This window comes from Epinephelus moara, chromosome 21 (assembly GCF_006386435.1).
Source record: "Epinephelus moara isolate mb chromosome 21, YSFRI_EMoa_1.0, whole genome shotgun sequence".
Lineage (NCBI taxonomy): Eukaryota > Metazoa > Chordata > Actinopteri > Perciformes > Serranidae > Epinephelus > Epinephelus moara.
The window spans coordinates 1654585-1669340 of record NC_065526.1 but is presented as its reverse complement, the minus strand read 5'-3'; the positions used below and the strand labels follow the sequence as shown (position 1 = coordinate 1669340).

Sequence of the window (14756 nt, the reverse complement as noted above, 5' to 3'; positions counted from 1 at the left end):
ACTTTGCACTTGAAGGTTGCCCGTTCACTTACGTTTTAACAGGTCTGACGCTACTATGCGCCCCGGCTGTATCTAGGCTAACGGCTAACATGCTAACTATTATTTTTATGTCACTAGTCACTTGAAACAAATTTAGGACGATAGGAGACAGGTTGAAATAAACCCAAATTTCCCTTTAAGTTGTGTTAACATTCCACCTTAAACGTTTTCCTCAGTCTGAAGCTCACTAACTGTTAACTAGTAAAGATGAAAAGGCAGAAAAACATATTTTAATTTTTTTCGAACTGCTCAACAGGTCAAAGTTTATGAAGATGCAACGTTAGTTAAACGACGATGTGTGGTGGAAATTTTGTCTTCTTCATGCATACGCTTACATTGTTTCACTCTTCCTATGTGTTTGTAAGTGTGTGACCTTTGCATTCCCCATCTGTCGTTACTTGACATCATCAAGAGATTTACATTCACTGTAATCTCATCTTCAAAGACAGTCCATTGACTGTCTAACAGATACAGCTGATTACCTAACATGTTGCAACAGGTATGTTCCTCTGATATAATCAAGAGAACATAATTAAATCAGGAAAGCCCAAGAAAGCTACAATTGATTTCTCATCATCTTGTCGTCTGAGTGTAAGTATAAAGATGCCCTGTATTCACTGTTCTGGGCACAAACTCTGAGCTCTGAGCTTAACGTTGTGCCTTCTCTACAGAGAATAAACTCTCATGCATGAAGCTATTCAGTCTTGTTTGCTTACTCCCAAGCAAATCAGCTAAAAATTGCCACAACCAATAAAGCCAGGCCCACGCCCACCTCAGACTAGCCAATGTGTTGGCTTCTATTAATGCTAGCTAGCTAACTAGCATTGATGACGATAACACAGGCCTGGTTCCAGAACAAACTGCATCTAAAATTAGTGGGGGTGCACTAGCAGCTACAGTATGGGCCAGAAAAAGCAATGACAAATAGTTAACTGCAGGTGTTATGGGTCCTGAGCGTGGTCCTCTGTGAACAGATTGTGCTGGAACACAGCTGTAAAAAGCTGTTAACGGTCAGGCTACCCGCTGAAAATATAAAGGAACAATGTAGATTGACTGTTTGTTTGTAATTAGGTCATTTTGAAATAAAATCACATCTGATTTATTACTTGCTGCAGAAGTCTTCCCTCCATCTTCCCTCCAATTTTTCAGTTTTATCGTCATACTGTACCCTGTAATAATAGAATAGGTACAGTAGTTAAAAATACCTACTGTATAAGTTCTCTGGAAATTCACGAATTGTTCGCCCCTTACTCCATAACTTAACATCTTGTTCCCCTGTACCTACATACATGTACATACTACACTGGTACACCGTTAGTACAACAGATTACACCCTAACTACCCGATAGTTACGGTCTAAATTGCGGGCTGTAATCTAAAGCGTTCCCATTTCTCCTGATCAGTAGGCTACAGAGCTCTGTTCTTCAGACATGACCTCAGTCAGCTAAATGATCCTGTTTATGTGATCCAGCTAACTTTCTGTGAACACACTGAGGATTTGTTTCTCTTTGCTCAAGTTCCCTTCAATCACACTGCGCTCTTATTTTGAAGGGATAGACAGTTAAAACCATTGTGTGTGTGTGTGTGTGTGTGTGTGTGTGTGTGTGTGTGTGTGTGTGTGTGTGTGTGTGTAAATGACAAATCCACATCACTGTGTCAGTTAATTACCATGTTTACTGGTTCCATTAAGGCTCTTCATGATTGTGTGTGTGCTGTGAAACTCAGTAAAGCTCATCCTCCTCAACACTGTATAAAACTGTAACACACTGAATGCAGCAATGGTTCATCAGTCTCATCGATTTCTTCCATTTAAAAATCAGTTTTTAGAGGTTGAAGGTTCATGATGGGCAGGTGTTGAAGCTCAGTGACGCCTCCCCTTGCAGCCTTTCATGACTTCCTGTACAGTGCGAGGCGGAGCAACACTAGGGGAACTGTTAGTTTCTCATTTCCTCATGTGTGAGTTGATCTCAGAGACAGCAGTGCTGCAATGGAGACAAGTATATCGGTTTCTCTGTGAGGACAAAATCAGCTGATTCCATCAGGTCTTTGTCAACGAATCTCTGGTGAGTACACTGTTCTCCAAAGCTACAGTACACTGACTGAAGACTTGGTCAACCTGAGTTAAAGCCACTATCAGACTTGTTGTGACAGTGACTTCAGTCCCAGCTAGCATTAGCTTGAGCTAACTGACCCACTTTCTTTCTGTTTCTGTTCCTTTGGATTAACAGTCTCAGTTCCTAAAGTTCAGAGTCAATCAAAGGAAGTAGAAAATGCATGTGTGAACACACAATGCTTCTGTAGCAAATAACAGCCTCAGCTTTAGCTCATTGACCCACTTGTTCCAACCTGCTTCCTGTTGTTCTGGTTTACTGCTTGACTTTTTTATACCACATATGTAGTTGTTGACAGTAAAAAACAAACCGGTAACAGAAACTTAAACTAAGTAACTGATAAACTGAAATCTAACAGAAAAATCACCTCTCTGACATTAACCTGACAACAACATACAAAAGAGCTTTGGACCAAAGGACTTTCAGTTTGTTCTGTGTCACCTAACAGTGAAATGACTCTGAGAGGAAACACCCTCCTGTGTGTGATATGAAACTGTTGGACCAGCTGAAGCAGTGTGTTGTATCAGCCACCAGAGGGAAGCATATCACAGGTTTAGATCCTGACTGCAGCCAATCACATGAAGTGTTACTGTGGTGATTTATCAGAGGTTTAAAGGTCAAAGGTTAAATAAAAGTTCAGCAGTCAATATGACCTTTCAGAGGCAGAATGACACCCATGTAGACACAGCAAAACAAATCAAGACACAAGAAACAGCAGTGTTAAAAACACAAGTGAAATCAACCAACTGACAGATTTGACAGTAAGTTTTGGCACTGAAAAAGTTAAAGTAAAACTTGACATTTAATATAGCATTTGTCTATGAGAAATTAAAAACTGACACTGAAAAAATCAAATCTGGCTTTAAAAAAGCATAATTTGACATACAAAAATTAAACTGGGCATGGACAAATTAAAGATTGTCATTAAAAAACAAAATCTGGCATTGAAAAGTAGATTCTGACATTGAAAAAGTAAAACTTGATATTGGAAAATTAAAATTTGACATGGAAAAGAATAATATGACATTGAAGAAATAAAATTTAACATTGAAAAGTGCAACTTGACTTTGGAAAAAGTAAAACTTGACATTGAAAAAGTAAAATTTGACATTAAAAAACAAAAGTTAACATTGAAAATGTAAAATTTGACATTGAAAAACAAAAGTCGTCTTCGAAAAATTAACATTTGACATTTGAAGAGAAAATCTGACATTTAAAATATAAAATTTGGCACTGAACAAGGAAACACTGGCACTGAAAAAACATAACTGAAAATTCAAACACATGCAATTAAATTATTTTATTTTATTTTGATTTTTGTTTTGCATTCAAATGTTTTCACTTTTGCTCTTTATTTCTCTTTTTCTGTCTTTTTTTCACGACAAAATGGTGACAGAAAATGAAAAAAAAAAGGTAGCATCATTAAAAAACTGATGCTGAAAAAAAGTGATATAAAGAGAAATTGAGAAGAATGTCATTGAAAAACACCAAATGCCAAAAATATTTAAAGAAATAATTTTAATACCTTTGTTTTATTTGTCAGGGGATTATTGTCAGGGCCAGTGTGTTCTATGGATGTATGTCTGTATGGACATATGTGTATAAGTATATGGTTGTTTTAAATGGAAGTCTGTAAAATGATGTGAGTGTCATTGAGTGAAANTGTGTTCTATGGATGTATGTCTGTATGGACATATGTGTATAAGTATATGGTTGTTTTAAATGGAAGTCTGTAAAATGATGTGAGTGTCATTGAGTGAAAAAGGTCAAATTAAAGTGAAAATGTGAGGGTGGTTGGACGTATTACCAAATGTTCTTTAAACATCTCGCAGACAAACAGAGGAGGAGTCAGAGAAGTGTCCAGTTCAGACTGAGCGATGGACTCTGAGGCCAGCGGGACGATGGAGGTGGCGGCGCTCGGTCGGCCTTTCAGCCTCGGGATGTTGTACGACTGCCGCAAAGACTCACTCGTCCCTGGTGAGGATTCACATGTAAAGATGCTTAATGCAGTCGGGCGCCTAACTGTACAGGAAACAAGAGCTTGATAATTGCAGAGCGAAGTTACACGTCTTCCCTTCTTTGTTCTCAAACGTTTCTGCTTCAATATCCTGTTTCTGGCAGCAGAAGGCGTCAAAATAAAAGTCCCATTCGATCACAAGGAAAAAGGGACCGCCAAAATAAAGTCTAACAGGAAGTCATTTTAACCTCAGCTTCAAACTGATTGACAGGCCTTAATTTACCTTTTGAAGTCATTTACAGTTTGTGTCATACAAACACAGCTGTTCCTCAAACAAACTGATGAGGTGATCCTCTCTTTACTCTGTCCAAAAGTGCCATTTCAACCTGGACTGGGCTGGATCAAACTACAGGGCCAGTTCTGGACACAAAACTCATGGCAAAAGTCTATGACCGACTCTGCTTCCTGTTTCAAATTAAAAGCCCTCTAGTTTTTCATACCCAGTCCAGCTACATACTACTCATCAGCAGCCTCCATTGCTGGGTAGGGCTGCAACGATGAGTCGAACCAGTTGAAGAAATAATCGACAGATTAGTCGATAATGAAAATAATGGTTAGTTGCAGCCCCATTGCTGGGTTAGTTTAGTGGGAGGAGACCGTGGAAATTAGAGGAAGATTTCTCATTAAACTTAGTGCTGGTTGGTGGACCGGATACACGCTGAATTTAACACTGACTCATGTTCACTCCACAACTCCACCAGTTTGTTCTCCTTTTCCACAGTCCAAGAGAACCCAGACTTGTTTATGTTCCATCACCTCCCTGGAGTCCCCTCCATTTTTATGGTGTACCCAGTTTGCTGCTTCCTGTTTGGTGCAGCAGAGAGCGCAGTAATTGGTTGTTACACTAACATTTTCGTCATGTCTCATCTCATCAACAAAATGAAACATAGACTTTGTCTTAGTTTTTATTATCATGACGTATTTTTTGCTTGTCATTGTCTCGTTTTCGTGACGGAAAAAAGGTTGTTGATGAAAAGTTGTCGTCAGTGAAATTAACACTGGGTTGTTGACAGTGTTCGTGTCATTGAACTTCACTATTTCCATGAGCCAAGATTAAAAACTTACAATAATATTAAACATGTTTAATTTTGATGGAATGTCAAGGCCAGAAAAAGATTTGACTTCAGACAGCTCGTACTGAGTTTTATCACCACCTTACACCAAACGATCAAGGTCACGAACACGCACGCCAACTGAGGAAAAACTCATGATTTTATTCCATCACTGGAAATTGGTCTGACAGAGTAAAGTCCTGGAAAAATTGCTTGGTGTAAGGCTGGCATTATCTGTGTTGTAGGATGTAGTAACAAATTCTCCTGTCAGGCTGGTTCTGGAAGCTGAACTTGATTTTTGCTTCTTCCTTTTTAGGAATGACATTGTGGGACCGAGATGACCTGAGAAATCATATTGGAGAAAGACCACAGAGCTATAATGATTTTGAGATAGTTGCATCTGAATCAATTGCAGATAAATCATCAGCACTAAATGTTGAAGCATCTCTGAAGGCAAGTTTCTTAAGTGGACTGGTGGAGGTTGGAGGATCGGCCAAATACCTGAGCGATAGTAAGACTTCCAAAAATCAGGCCAGAGTAACACTGATGTACAAAGCTACCACAAAGGTTCAGGAACTGTCCATGAATCATCTTGGAAGAGACAATGTGAAGCATCCATATGTCTTTGATAAAGGATTAGCAACACATGTAGTCACAGCTATCCTTTATGGGGCACAAGCCTTCTTTGTCTTTGACCGTGAAGTGTCCGAAAAGGAAGATCATCAAGACATTGAGGGCAACTTGAAGGTGATGATCAAGAAGATTCCCAAAATTGCAATAGAGGGTGAAGGTTCACTGAAAATGAAAGACAAGGACAGAGAAAATGTTGAGAAATTCTCCTGCAGATTCTTTGGAGACTTTTCCCTTCAGAAGCCTCCTACATCCTTTCAGGATGCGGTAGAGGTCTACCAAAGTCTGCCAAAATTGTTGGGAGCCAACGGAGAAAATGCCGTACCAGTGAAGGTCTGGCTGTTGCCACTGACGAGTTTAGATTCTTCTGCTGCAAAACTCGTGCGTCAGATAAGTATAAGATTAGTTCATGAATCACAGAGTGTCCTGGAGGACTTCAGTGAGCTGGAAATGAGGTGCAGTGATGCACTGAGAACCACCACTGCACAGCAGTTCTCACAGATCAGCAAGAAGATTAAAACTTTTAAAGAAATGTGCTCAGAGTTCAAGCTGGAATTCCAACGAACCTTGGCAAAGAAACTTCCATCAATCCGAGGAGGAGGAGAAGAGGAGGCTGAGCTCGCAGAGATCCTGAAGAAGAGACATTCTTCTCCTTTCAACAGCAAAGAACTGAACGAGTGGATGGACTGTAAAGAGAGAGAAATCTGCATCTTAAAGTCTTTCACCAACATGATGAAAAACACCAAGATCGTTCCATCTCAAAATCACCTCTACAACGAAATTCACAGTGCAGAGCATGCAGTGTGTTTTGTTTTCACCTCACTGGGAAGTGCCGAACCCTTCCTCTCAGCTTTATCAAACTACTTAACAGAAACACCCAAACCAGACGAACCTCGAGATCCACATACTGATGATGTAGAGAAGGAACTATGGTACCTTTCAAACAAAGTACCAGATGCAATGAGTCACAAAGCAAAGCTCTTCAGTGACTTTGCAGAGGCCAACAAGGAGAACAAGAACATTAAGTTCTTGACAGTTGGTTCAACAAATGAGACACAGAAAGGTTCAAGCATCTACCTTTATGAAGACGGCTTTTCAGTCAGTGAGAACTTTGAGCCGCCTTCAAAGCCTGAAACAGTGACAGTCACTGAAACAAACCACAAGAGTGTGACACTGAAGATTTCTCCACCAAAGTTTGGAGCAGAGAACATCACCTCCTACTCTGTTGAGTACTGTGTCAGTGGAGACGATGGATGGAAACAGAAGACAGCATCAGAAGCTGAAGAAGTCACAGTGAGTGATCTGAGTCCTAACACAGAGTACATGTTCAGGTGCAGAGCAGTGACCTCAGCAGGTGTTGGACCAGCCAATGAAGTCAGTGGTTCCATTAAAACCTTACCCTGCAGCCCTCCTGGAAAACCTCAAGTTGAACAATACTCAAGTGAGATATCAGTCAGCTGGGAGAAACCTGCTGAGCTTGGACAGAATGTCCACATTTTGAGCTACATCGTGGAGTACGCCAAAAAAGACAACAGTCTGAAAGAGGAAGATCTCCAATGGAGCCAAAAGATGGCAGGAGCTGAGAGGGTGATCATTTCAGGTCTTCAGCCAGAGACAGAATATGTTGTCAGGGTCAGATGTGATTGCGGTATTGCTGGCAGAAGCAAAGAAAGCATCACTGTTACTGTCTGTACAACAGAAGCTACACCCCTCACAGACTTCCTCAAAAGTACAAGTGTTAAGATAAGTTCTGAATCTCCCTCAGTTTACAAACTGCCTCTGGATGAAGGAGATATGGACATAGATGGATGCAGAAGATTCACTTTTGGCAAAGAAAGCACGAGGCAAAATCGCACTGTTTTACTTTTTGGAGAGACCGGATCAGGAAAGTCCACTCTGATCAATGCAATGATCAACTACATTGTTGGTGTAGACTGGGAGGACAATTTCAGATTCAAACTGATTGATGAGGATCAGTCGAGATCACAAGCTGAAAGCCAGACCTCTGAAGTCACTGTGTACAAAATCAACCACCAGGAGGGGTTTAAAATAGAGCACTCACTGACCATTGTTGACACTGCAGGGTTTGGAGGTACAAGAAACATAGAAAGAGAGAAGGAGATGATTAAACATCTGCGTCATCTCTTCTTTGTCAAGCTTGGTGTCAGTGAAGTTGATGCTGTGTGTTTAGTAGCTCAGGCTGCTTTCACACGACTCACACCATCACTGAGATATGTGTTTGATTCTGTGCTCTCAATCTCTGGCACAGATGTAGCAGGAAACATCAGAGTTCTGGTGACATCCGCAGACAGCCAGCAACCACCTGTCCTAGAGGCAATCAATGCTTCAGGCATCCCATGTCCTAAAACAACAGACGGTCTGCCAGTTCACTTCAAGTTCAATAATTCAGCGTTGTTTACTCGTAACAAATCATCTGTAGCAGACAACATGAGAGGAGATGATGAAGATGTAGGCATAAATCAGATGTTCTGGAACATCGGGACAAAAAGCATGAGGAGGTTCTTTGTTGCTTTGAATGTCATAGAAACCAAAAGGTTGGACACACGTCAAGTCATCCGTTTGACTAAGCTTTTGCAGGAGATAGGTAATCAACTTGATAGTGATTTAAAAAGTTACTGAACAGTGGATTTTAATCAGAACACAAGAGTGTAAGATGGTTAAAGAAAACAAACACTAGTTGAAACATCAGCACTTGAAACCCTCAGAGACACCTGTTGACTGATTGAGAAACATCTTTGAAAGCTTCCTTCACCTCAGTATAACTTGTTTTATGTTTGTATTCTTCATATAAATATATGTGGTCAGTACATCTGGTGTATGAAATGTCTGTGTCGTCACAGCCCTGCTGCATCTTTATAAACACATCTGTCGCTCGCATCCAGACGCTGTCTCAGCGTCGGGCGATAGACTTAAACTACCAAGTACGTTATCGATGTGTCGTTGATTCACCTCACACACAAACAAGAGGCTCTGACTCACACACACAAACACACACAGTGCAAAATTCTATCGCACATGTGCTACTGCTGTAATTTCTTTCACTGCACAGACAGTTTTCCTGTAGCCAATGTGACATATATGTCTCACTGTACATCCGCTTACTGCTGATTTTAACATTTGAATCTACTGTTAAGTTTCTTTTCTTGAAGATTTAAAAGCATGAAGACAATCTGAATCATTGTAATTCCTCCTGATACTGATGTGTACTGACTCACATGTTACTGTCCTGTTGGGTGATACGATGGAGAAATCATTCAATCACTAAATGATGAACAACAAATAAATGTTATTCTGACTCAAGTGTTGTCTGTTGTCCTCTGATGTGTCAGTGTGGCCTTCTTTACCTTCTGCAGCTCCGTTTTCTCTTCCAGGACCTTTCAGGTCACTATTTGAATTTGTTTGAGGCTCAAACACCAAAAATTTGCCAATATTTTGTTTTTAAAAGCAAAGATTGGAGAAGTGTCAAATATAAATTTGTGCATCAGAATTAAGTTTCCTCTTCTCTTCTGTCACATTAATCATGTGATGACCCCCTTTTTTTTTTGGTGACCCTTTGGAGGGGCCCGATCTTGAGGTTGGGGGCCACTGGACTACACCTGCTAACTGTACATATAAAGTAGCTCAGACTGGCTCCACCTGCAGCAGCTACAACAGTAACATGCTGCTCTGACACTGATGCTGCAGTGTTAATAATCTAATATATAACAATATATATCACAGACAGATTTCTGTGGGTGGAGTAGTTTCACTTGTAGTGGAGTATTTTTACATTGTTGTATTGGTACTCCTTCATCCTCCACCTTCCTGTTAGAAAAGCATTTACACCTGCAGTGTTTGTGGGTCAAATTTGACCTCTGTTTGAATTCATCACCACTGTGGTCCAGGACAGATCACAAATATAAAAGTGACCAAAATATAAGACATATATGGAGAGAATAAAAGTGTTGGTTATGCTGCCACCATGTGGTCAGTTGTCTCTGTGACCTCAGTTTCATGTAGCGCCATCATCAGGTCAACATTTTACTGTGTGCACAGTCCATGAAAACTGTTGAGTTTAGGTCCCAAATATTTACAGGGGAAAATGAGGCAGTATAATTCTGTTAATATTGTTTTTAATGGCTGAAGACACTAATGTAAGTGCACTCATGAGCCTGAAGTAAAATATTAAATTAAATAACTTAAATTTTTAGATTTTTAACTGTTATTAACTCAACTCTTTGTTTTTAGCATCAATGCTTCCTTTTTTTTTCATTTTAGGTTGAAATAGTATACTTTATGTGTGTCCTTAAGTTTCATGTTTCACCCCGTCACACCAAAATATTTCTGCACCAAAATACTGTACTGTTCCTTTAAGTGACATCACTAACAGGAAATGACACCACGTAAGAGTTTAAAGGAGACAAATTGAAAACGCTGATGAGTTTTGAATTTTCTTAAAGAACATTTTTGCTACATTTTTATTTCCAAGCCTTTTCTGTCAAACATAACATATCAACACTCTGACGCCAAAAATATGAGCAAAACATTTTTAAATGAAATTTTAAAAATGTGTTTGTATTAAACGTGACCTCTTTTATTAATGTTCAGTGTGGTGTTAGCTTTGACCACAGAGATAGATTCAGCCTTTTCACTGAAAACACATCATTCATTCTGTAAAATACAAAATTCTACATTTGGTTGTGACCGAAAATCTTCTGAACAGTTTCTATGGAAAGACCTGCTAACATGCTAACATGCTAAAGTTAAAGGGAACATGGTAAACATTACCATGTTAGCATGCTTACATGCTAAAGTAAGACTGTAAACATAGTAAACATTATACCAGCTATCCATTAGCATGTTAGCACTGTCAATGTGAGCATGTTAGCATGCTAACATTAGCTCAGAGTGTGCAGCCTCACAGAGCTGTTAGCATGGCTGCAGACACTCTGTCTTGTTTTCCCCTCCTGCACATTTCAAACGTCAGTCTGCAGGTCACACCGTTTCTGAGAAATCAGCCTGCTTCTCTTCTGCACCTCCTCCTGTCAGTGAGCAGAGAGCAGGTGGAGTTTGTCCCTCACAGATGATATAAAGGCAGAGACAGAACAGCCTCAGAGGATCGCACACCTTTCTACTGTAAGTACACCTGTTGTGGTTTTATTTCTCCTGATCAGTAGGCTACAGAGGTCTGTTCTTCAGACATGACCTCAGTCAGCTAAATGATCCTGTTCATGTGATCCAGCTAACCTTCTGTGAACACACTGAGGATTTGTTTCTCTTTGCTGAAGTTCCCTTCAATCACACTGCGCTCTTATTTTGAAGGGATAGACAGTTAAAACCATGGTGAGCACGTATGGTTGGATGTGTGTGTGTTTCAGTGTGTAAATGACAAATCCACATCACTATGTCAGTCAATTACCATGTTTACTGGTTCCATTAAGGCTCTTCATGATTGTGTGTGTGCTGTGAGGTGGCAGAGCAAAGTGAGGTCACACCAAAGCTTAAACGTGTTGAACTTTGATCCGAGCTGCGCTCATATTTTGGGTGCGGCCAGCCGTTGGTGACTGCTCGAACTGAGAGATGGATGAAAAAACAGAATTTACAGTTCATACAGAACACTGAGAGTTAGTAATACAGCAGGGATGAAATGAAGGCATGAACAACTTTCTCCAAAATCAGTTGAGCAGCTCTTCAGTAGTGTGCAGCAGACGTTCAACAAATCAAAGCAAATACCAACAGAGTAAAAAAAAAATCTGTCTTTTCCTTGTTAAGCTGGAAAAAGTTAGAAAGACAATACTTAATATCATCAACTTACTAAGAATCCACTCACTGTAGTTGACAGGGAGATATAACTGTGTATCATCTGCATAAAATAAAGCAAAATTCTACCCATTTCTACTAATGATGTGACCAAGAGGAAGCCTGAATATCAGACAGAAGATATCAGTGCCTGTATCAGAAGTATGACCTTCCAACCCTCTTATTTCTGTTCCTACAGACAGTGTTCTTTATCTAGTTACTTATTAAAGGTAATTACACTACTTGGCCCAAGAGCACAGGATGAAGGAAGAACATTCTGACAAGTAGCTCCTCACCTTGTGCAACGATACCGTCATGCGTGACAAATGGCCCAGTCATAGCGTGGCACACCTCTGCCACATGCAACAGGTTCAGTCACCGTAAAGGTAAACACACCCCAGAAGCTGCGTTGTATTTAATATAGAAGTCTTAATTTGTTGCAAAAATAGTTCCACAAATATAATCAGCTTCACGCCGACAGTCCCACGCAACAAACCGTCTGTGGCTCAGAGGGTAGAGTGGAACAGTTAACAAATGGTTAAGTTAATCACACATTCACTCCGCTCGGCGCTCTGCTGCTCCGTCTCCACAGACAGAGTGTCCAGAGTGCGCTCTGCCACTCTGAGAGTGCGCTGCTCTGGATAACCCAACGCTACATTCACACAGCGCTCCCAATTTATCAACGCTCCAGTTTGTGTCAGAGTGCGCTCCCACACAATGAGTGTTTCTGAACGCACCACTCACATCATCTTCCTTTACTGTTGATAACAAGACAACACAACTTTGCAGCCAAAAAAATAAAGATCTTAATGTTGACTAACATAAAAGGGTTTATTGTATTTATGGAAGTTTACACTCCAGCATCCCCAGCCAACGCTACCTGGACAAACGTAACATTATGTGCCAAACACATCGGTTGGCCCACATGCTAACAGCCTGTTCTCTTTGTGTCTTTGTCAGTCAGTAGAGTCTCCGTCCTGCTGCTGTTATAACTCAACTGGTGTGAGTCAGTCTTCATTGTTGGGACTTGGGCCTCCAGACACAAAATGTACTGAAGCCAAACGTGTCAAACAGGTGAGCTTTCTGGTTTAAAGGGAAATAATCTCATTAATCAAGATTAATTACAAACATTTGTTGCTGCTGGTGATTATGTGAACAAAGCCTGCTCCTTTGCAGGTTTGGCCTGCAGCGCTCACAGCCGTTGCACCTGAACTCAGTGTGAAGTCAATTTGTCTCTGTGAGACTAAAACAATCAGATTAACTCTGGTTAGCTAAAGGTAGCTTGCTAACACACTAATCCTATGAGAGTAAATTATTTTGATGCAACTTATAGATGTTAGAACTGAAATATTGACAGCACAGTTTTTATTTCTAACTACTTAATTCCTGAGGGCGCTACTGTAGAAATGATTATGGGTTAAAACGTCATGTGAGATAGCACAAGTACTTTGTCACATTGACTGACTATGGTTAGTCTCAGGAATAAAAACTAACAGAGTTGCAACAGCGGAGAAGTATTAAATCAGAATTTGTGGAAGTGATTGACACCTACACTGACAGGTCTGTCACTCAGCATCAGTACAGGATATTTGTCCTTCCCTGCCTGACTGCATTTTCAACCTATCATAGAAAATTGCGTGCTATAAATCATAGGCGTAGTTTTAGGTATGGACACTATGGACATGTCCATAACACTATGGACATGTCCATACCAAAGCCACGGAAACACGAATTGTCCCTACCAAAAATAATGCTGAGTGAAAACTGTAGCCTACTTCACAAAATCACCGTTTTAGAATTACCATTCACAACTTGCAAAACCTTATCTGGCCTGGTTGACAGCTGCGTTCAGCAAGCTATCCAATCAACAGCCTACTTTCCCTCCCTCCCTCGCTTGGCATCAATACTCGACCAGCGTGCCTGTCAGTGTCTCGAGACGAGAGCTCCACAGCTCAGAGGGTTATTGAAAGTTATTGAAAATAGGGAATAAAATGTTGAACGACAATTATTTTTCTGTACAGAGTTGTATCAATGCTAATAGTTTAGTTTGCGTCCTAAATGCCTATGTAAACTGTAACGTTGCTAGCCGGTGGTGCAGCTAGCAGAGAGCTAGCACTAGCTGGCTAGCTATTAGCTAATAGGTCTCATAATATTTGCTGAGGCAGAGATAAGGTGCTGTCATGTTGTCATAACAGTTGCCTTTAGCTAGTAATAAATCAGTTTTGGTTTGTAACGTTAGAAATAACTGTTTCACACTCCTAGGTAAGGTTTAAGCAATGACTAGGTTCACTCGCCCACTGAATTGCGTCTGGTAGACGTCTGGTTTGTTTATGCAATTGATGTCTGTGACTGCAGAATAACTAGTCCAACATAATTATGTTCATATTACATAGGCTACACAGAAAAGAGTGTTTCTGTCTGCAAGTAGTTTGATTTTGTCAATCATTTCCCTTTTATGATGAGTGGAGGGGTCTGAGGGACCAGAGAATAGTGGGCTGCTTGTTAGGCTACTCTATGCATCTGTTTTATTGTTTTATGAAAATTCTGAAACTAATCTGTAAACTACAAAAATCTGAGAATTAATAGATATGATTGTGGAGTAATGGTGGTGTAATGTGTGGATAATATAATAAAGCATAGAGCCGCCTACAGCTGTTATACTGTTATATATCATCTATAGGCCAAATGCATCAGTTCAGGAAGCTGATTGAAGAAACAGTCATCAAGATCATGATCTGTAGCTCAAAACAGTATGCACGCAAATTAGTGCTGAAAATCTTTTCTGCTAGTGCCCTGCGGGCGCTCGCATGGTCCCTACCTGAGCTCAAATCAAACCTACGCCCCTGGACAGTGACTTCAGTCCCAGCTAGCATTAGCTTGAGCTAACTGACCCACTTTCTTTCTGTTTCTGTTCCTTTGGATTAACAGTCTCAGTTCCTAAAGTTCAGAGTCAATCAAAGGAAGTAGAAAATGCATGTGTGAACACACAATGCTTCTGTAGCAAATAACAGCCTCAGCTTTAGCTCATTGACCCACTTGTTCCAACCTGCTTCCTGTTGTTCTGGTTTACTGCTTGACTTTTTTATACCACATATGTAGTTGTTGACA

The 14756-nt window shown here is 40.3% G+C and overlaps 1 protein-coding gene across 3 annotated transcripts in view; it reads left to right on the top strand.

The window, feature by feature from the left end:
* The window catches only part of LOC126408775 (verrucotoxin subunit beta-like), a 38260-nt gene that overhangs the window by 13831 nt on the left and 9673 nt on the right, over positions 1–14756 (top strand). Inside the window, exons 1-3 of one of the 3 annotated variants that reach the window (XM_050074452.1) lie at positions 1660–2102; positions 3983–4127; positions 5536–7449. In XM_050074452.1, the coding sequence (XP_049930409.1) occupies positions 4028–4127; positions 5536–7449 (2014 nt within the window). In that variant the 5' untranslated portion in view covers positions 1660–2102; positions 3983–4027. Of the gene's footprint in view, positions 1–1659; positions 2103–3982; positions 4128–5535; positions 9170–14756 lie in introns of those variants that run through there. The other 2 variants (XM_050074450.1, XM_050074451.1) reach the window with 2 other exon arrangements.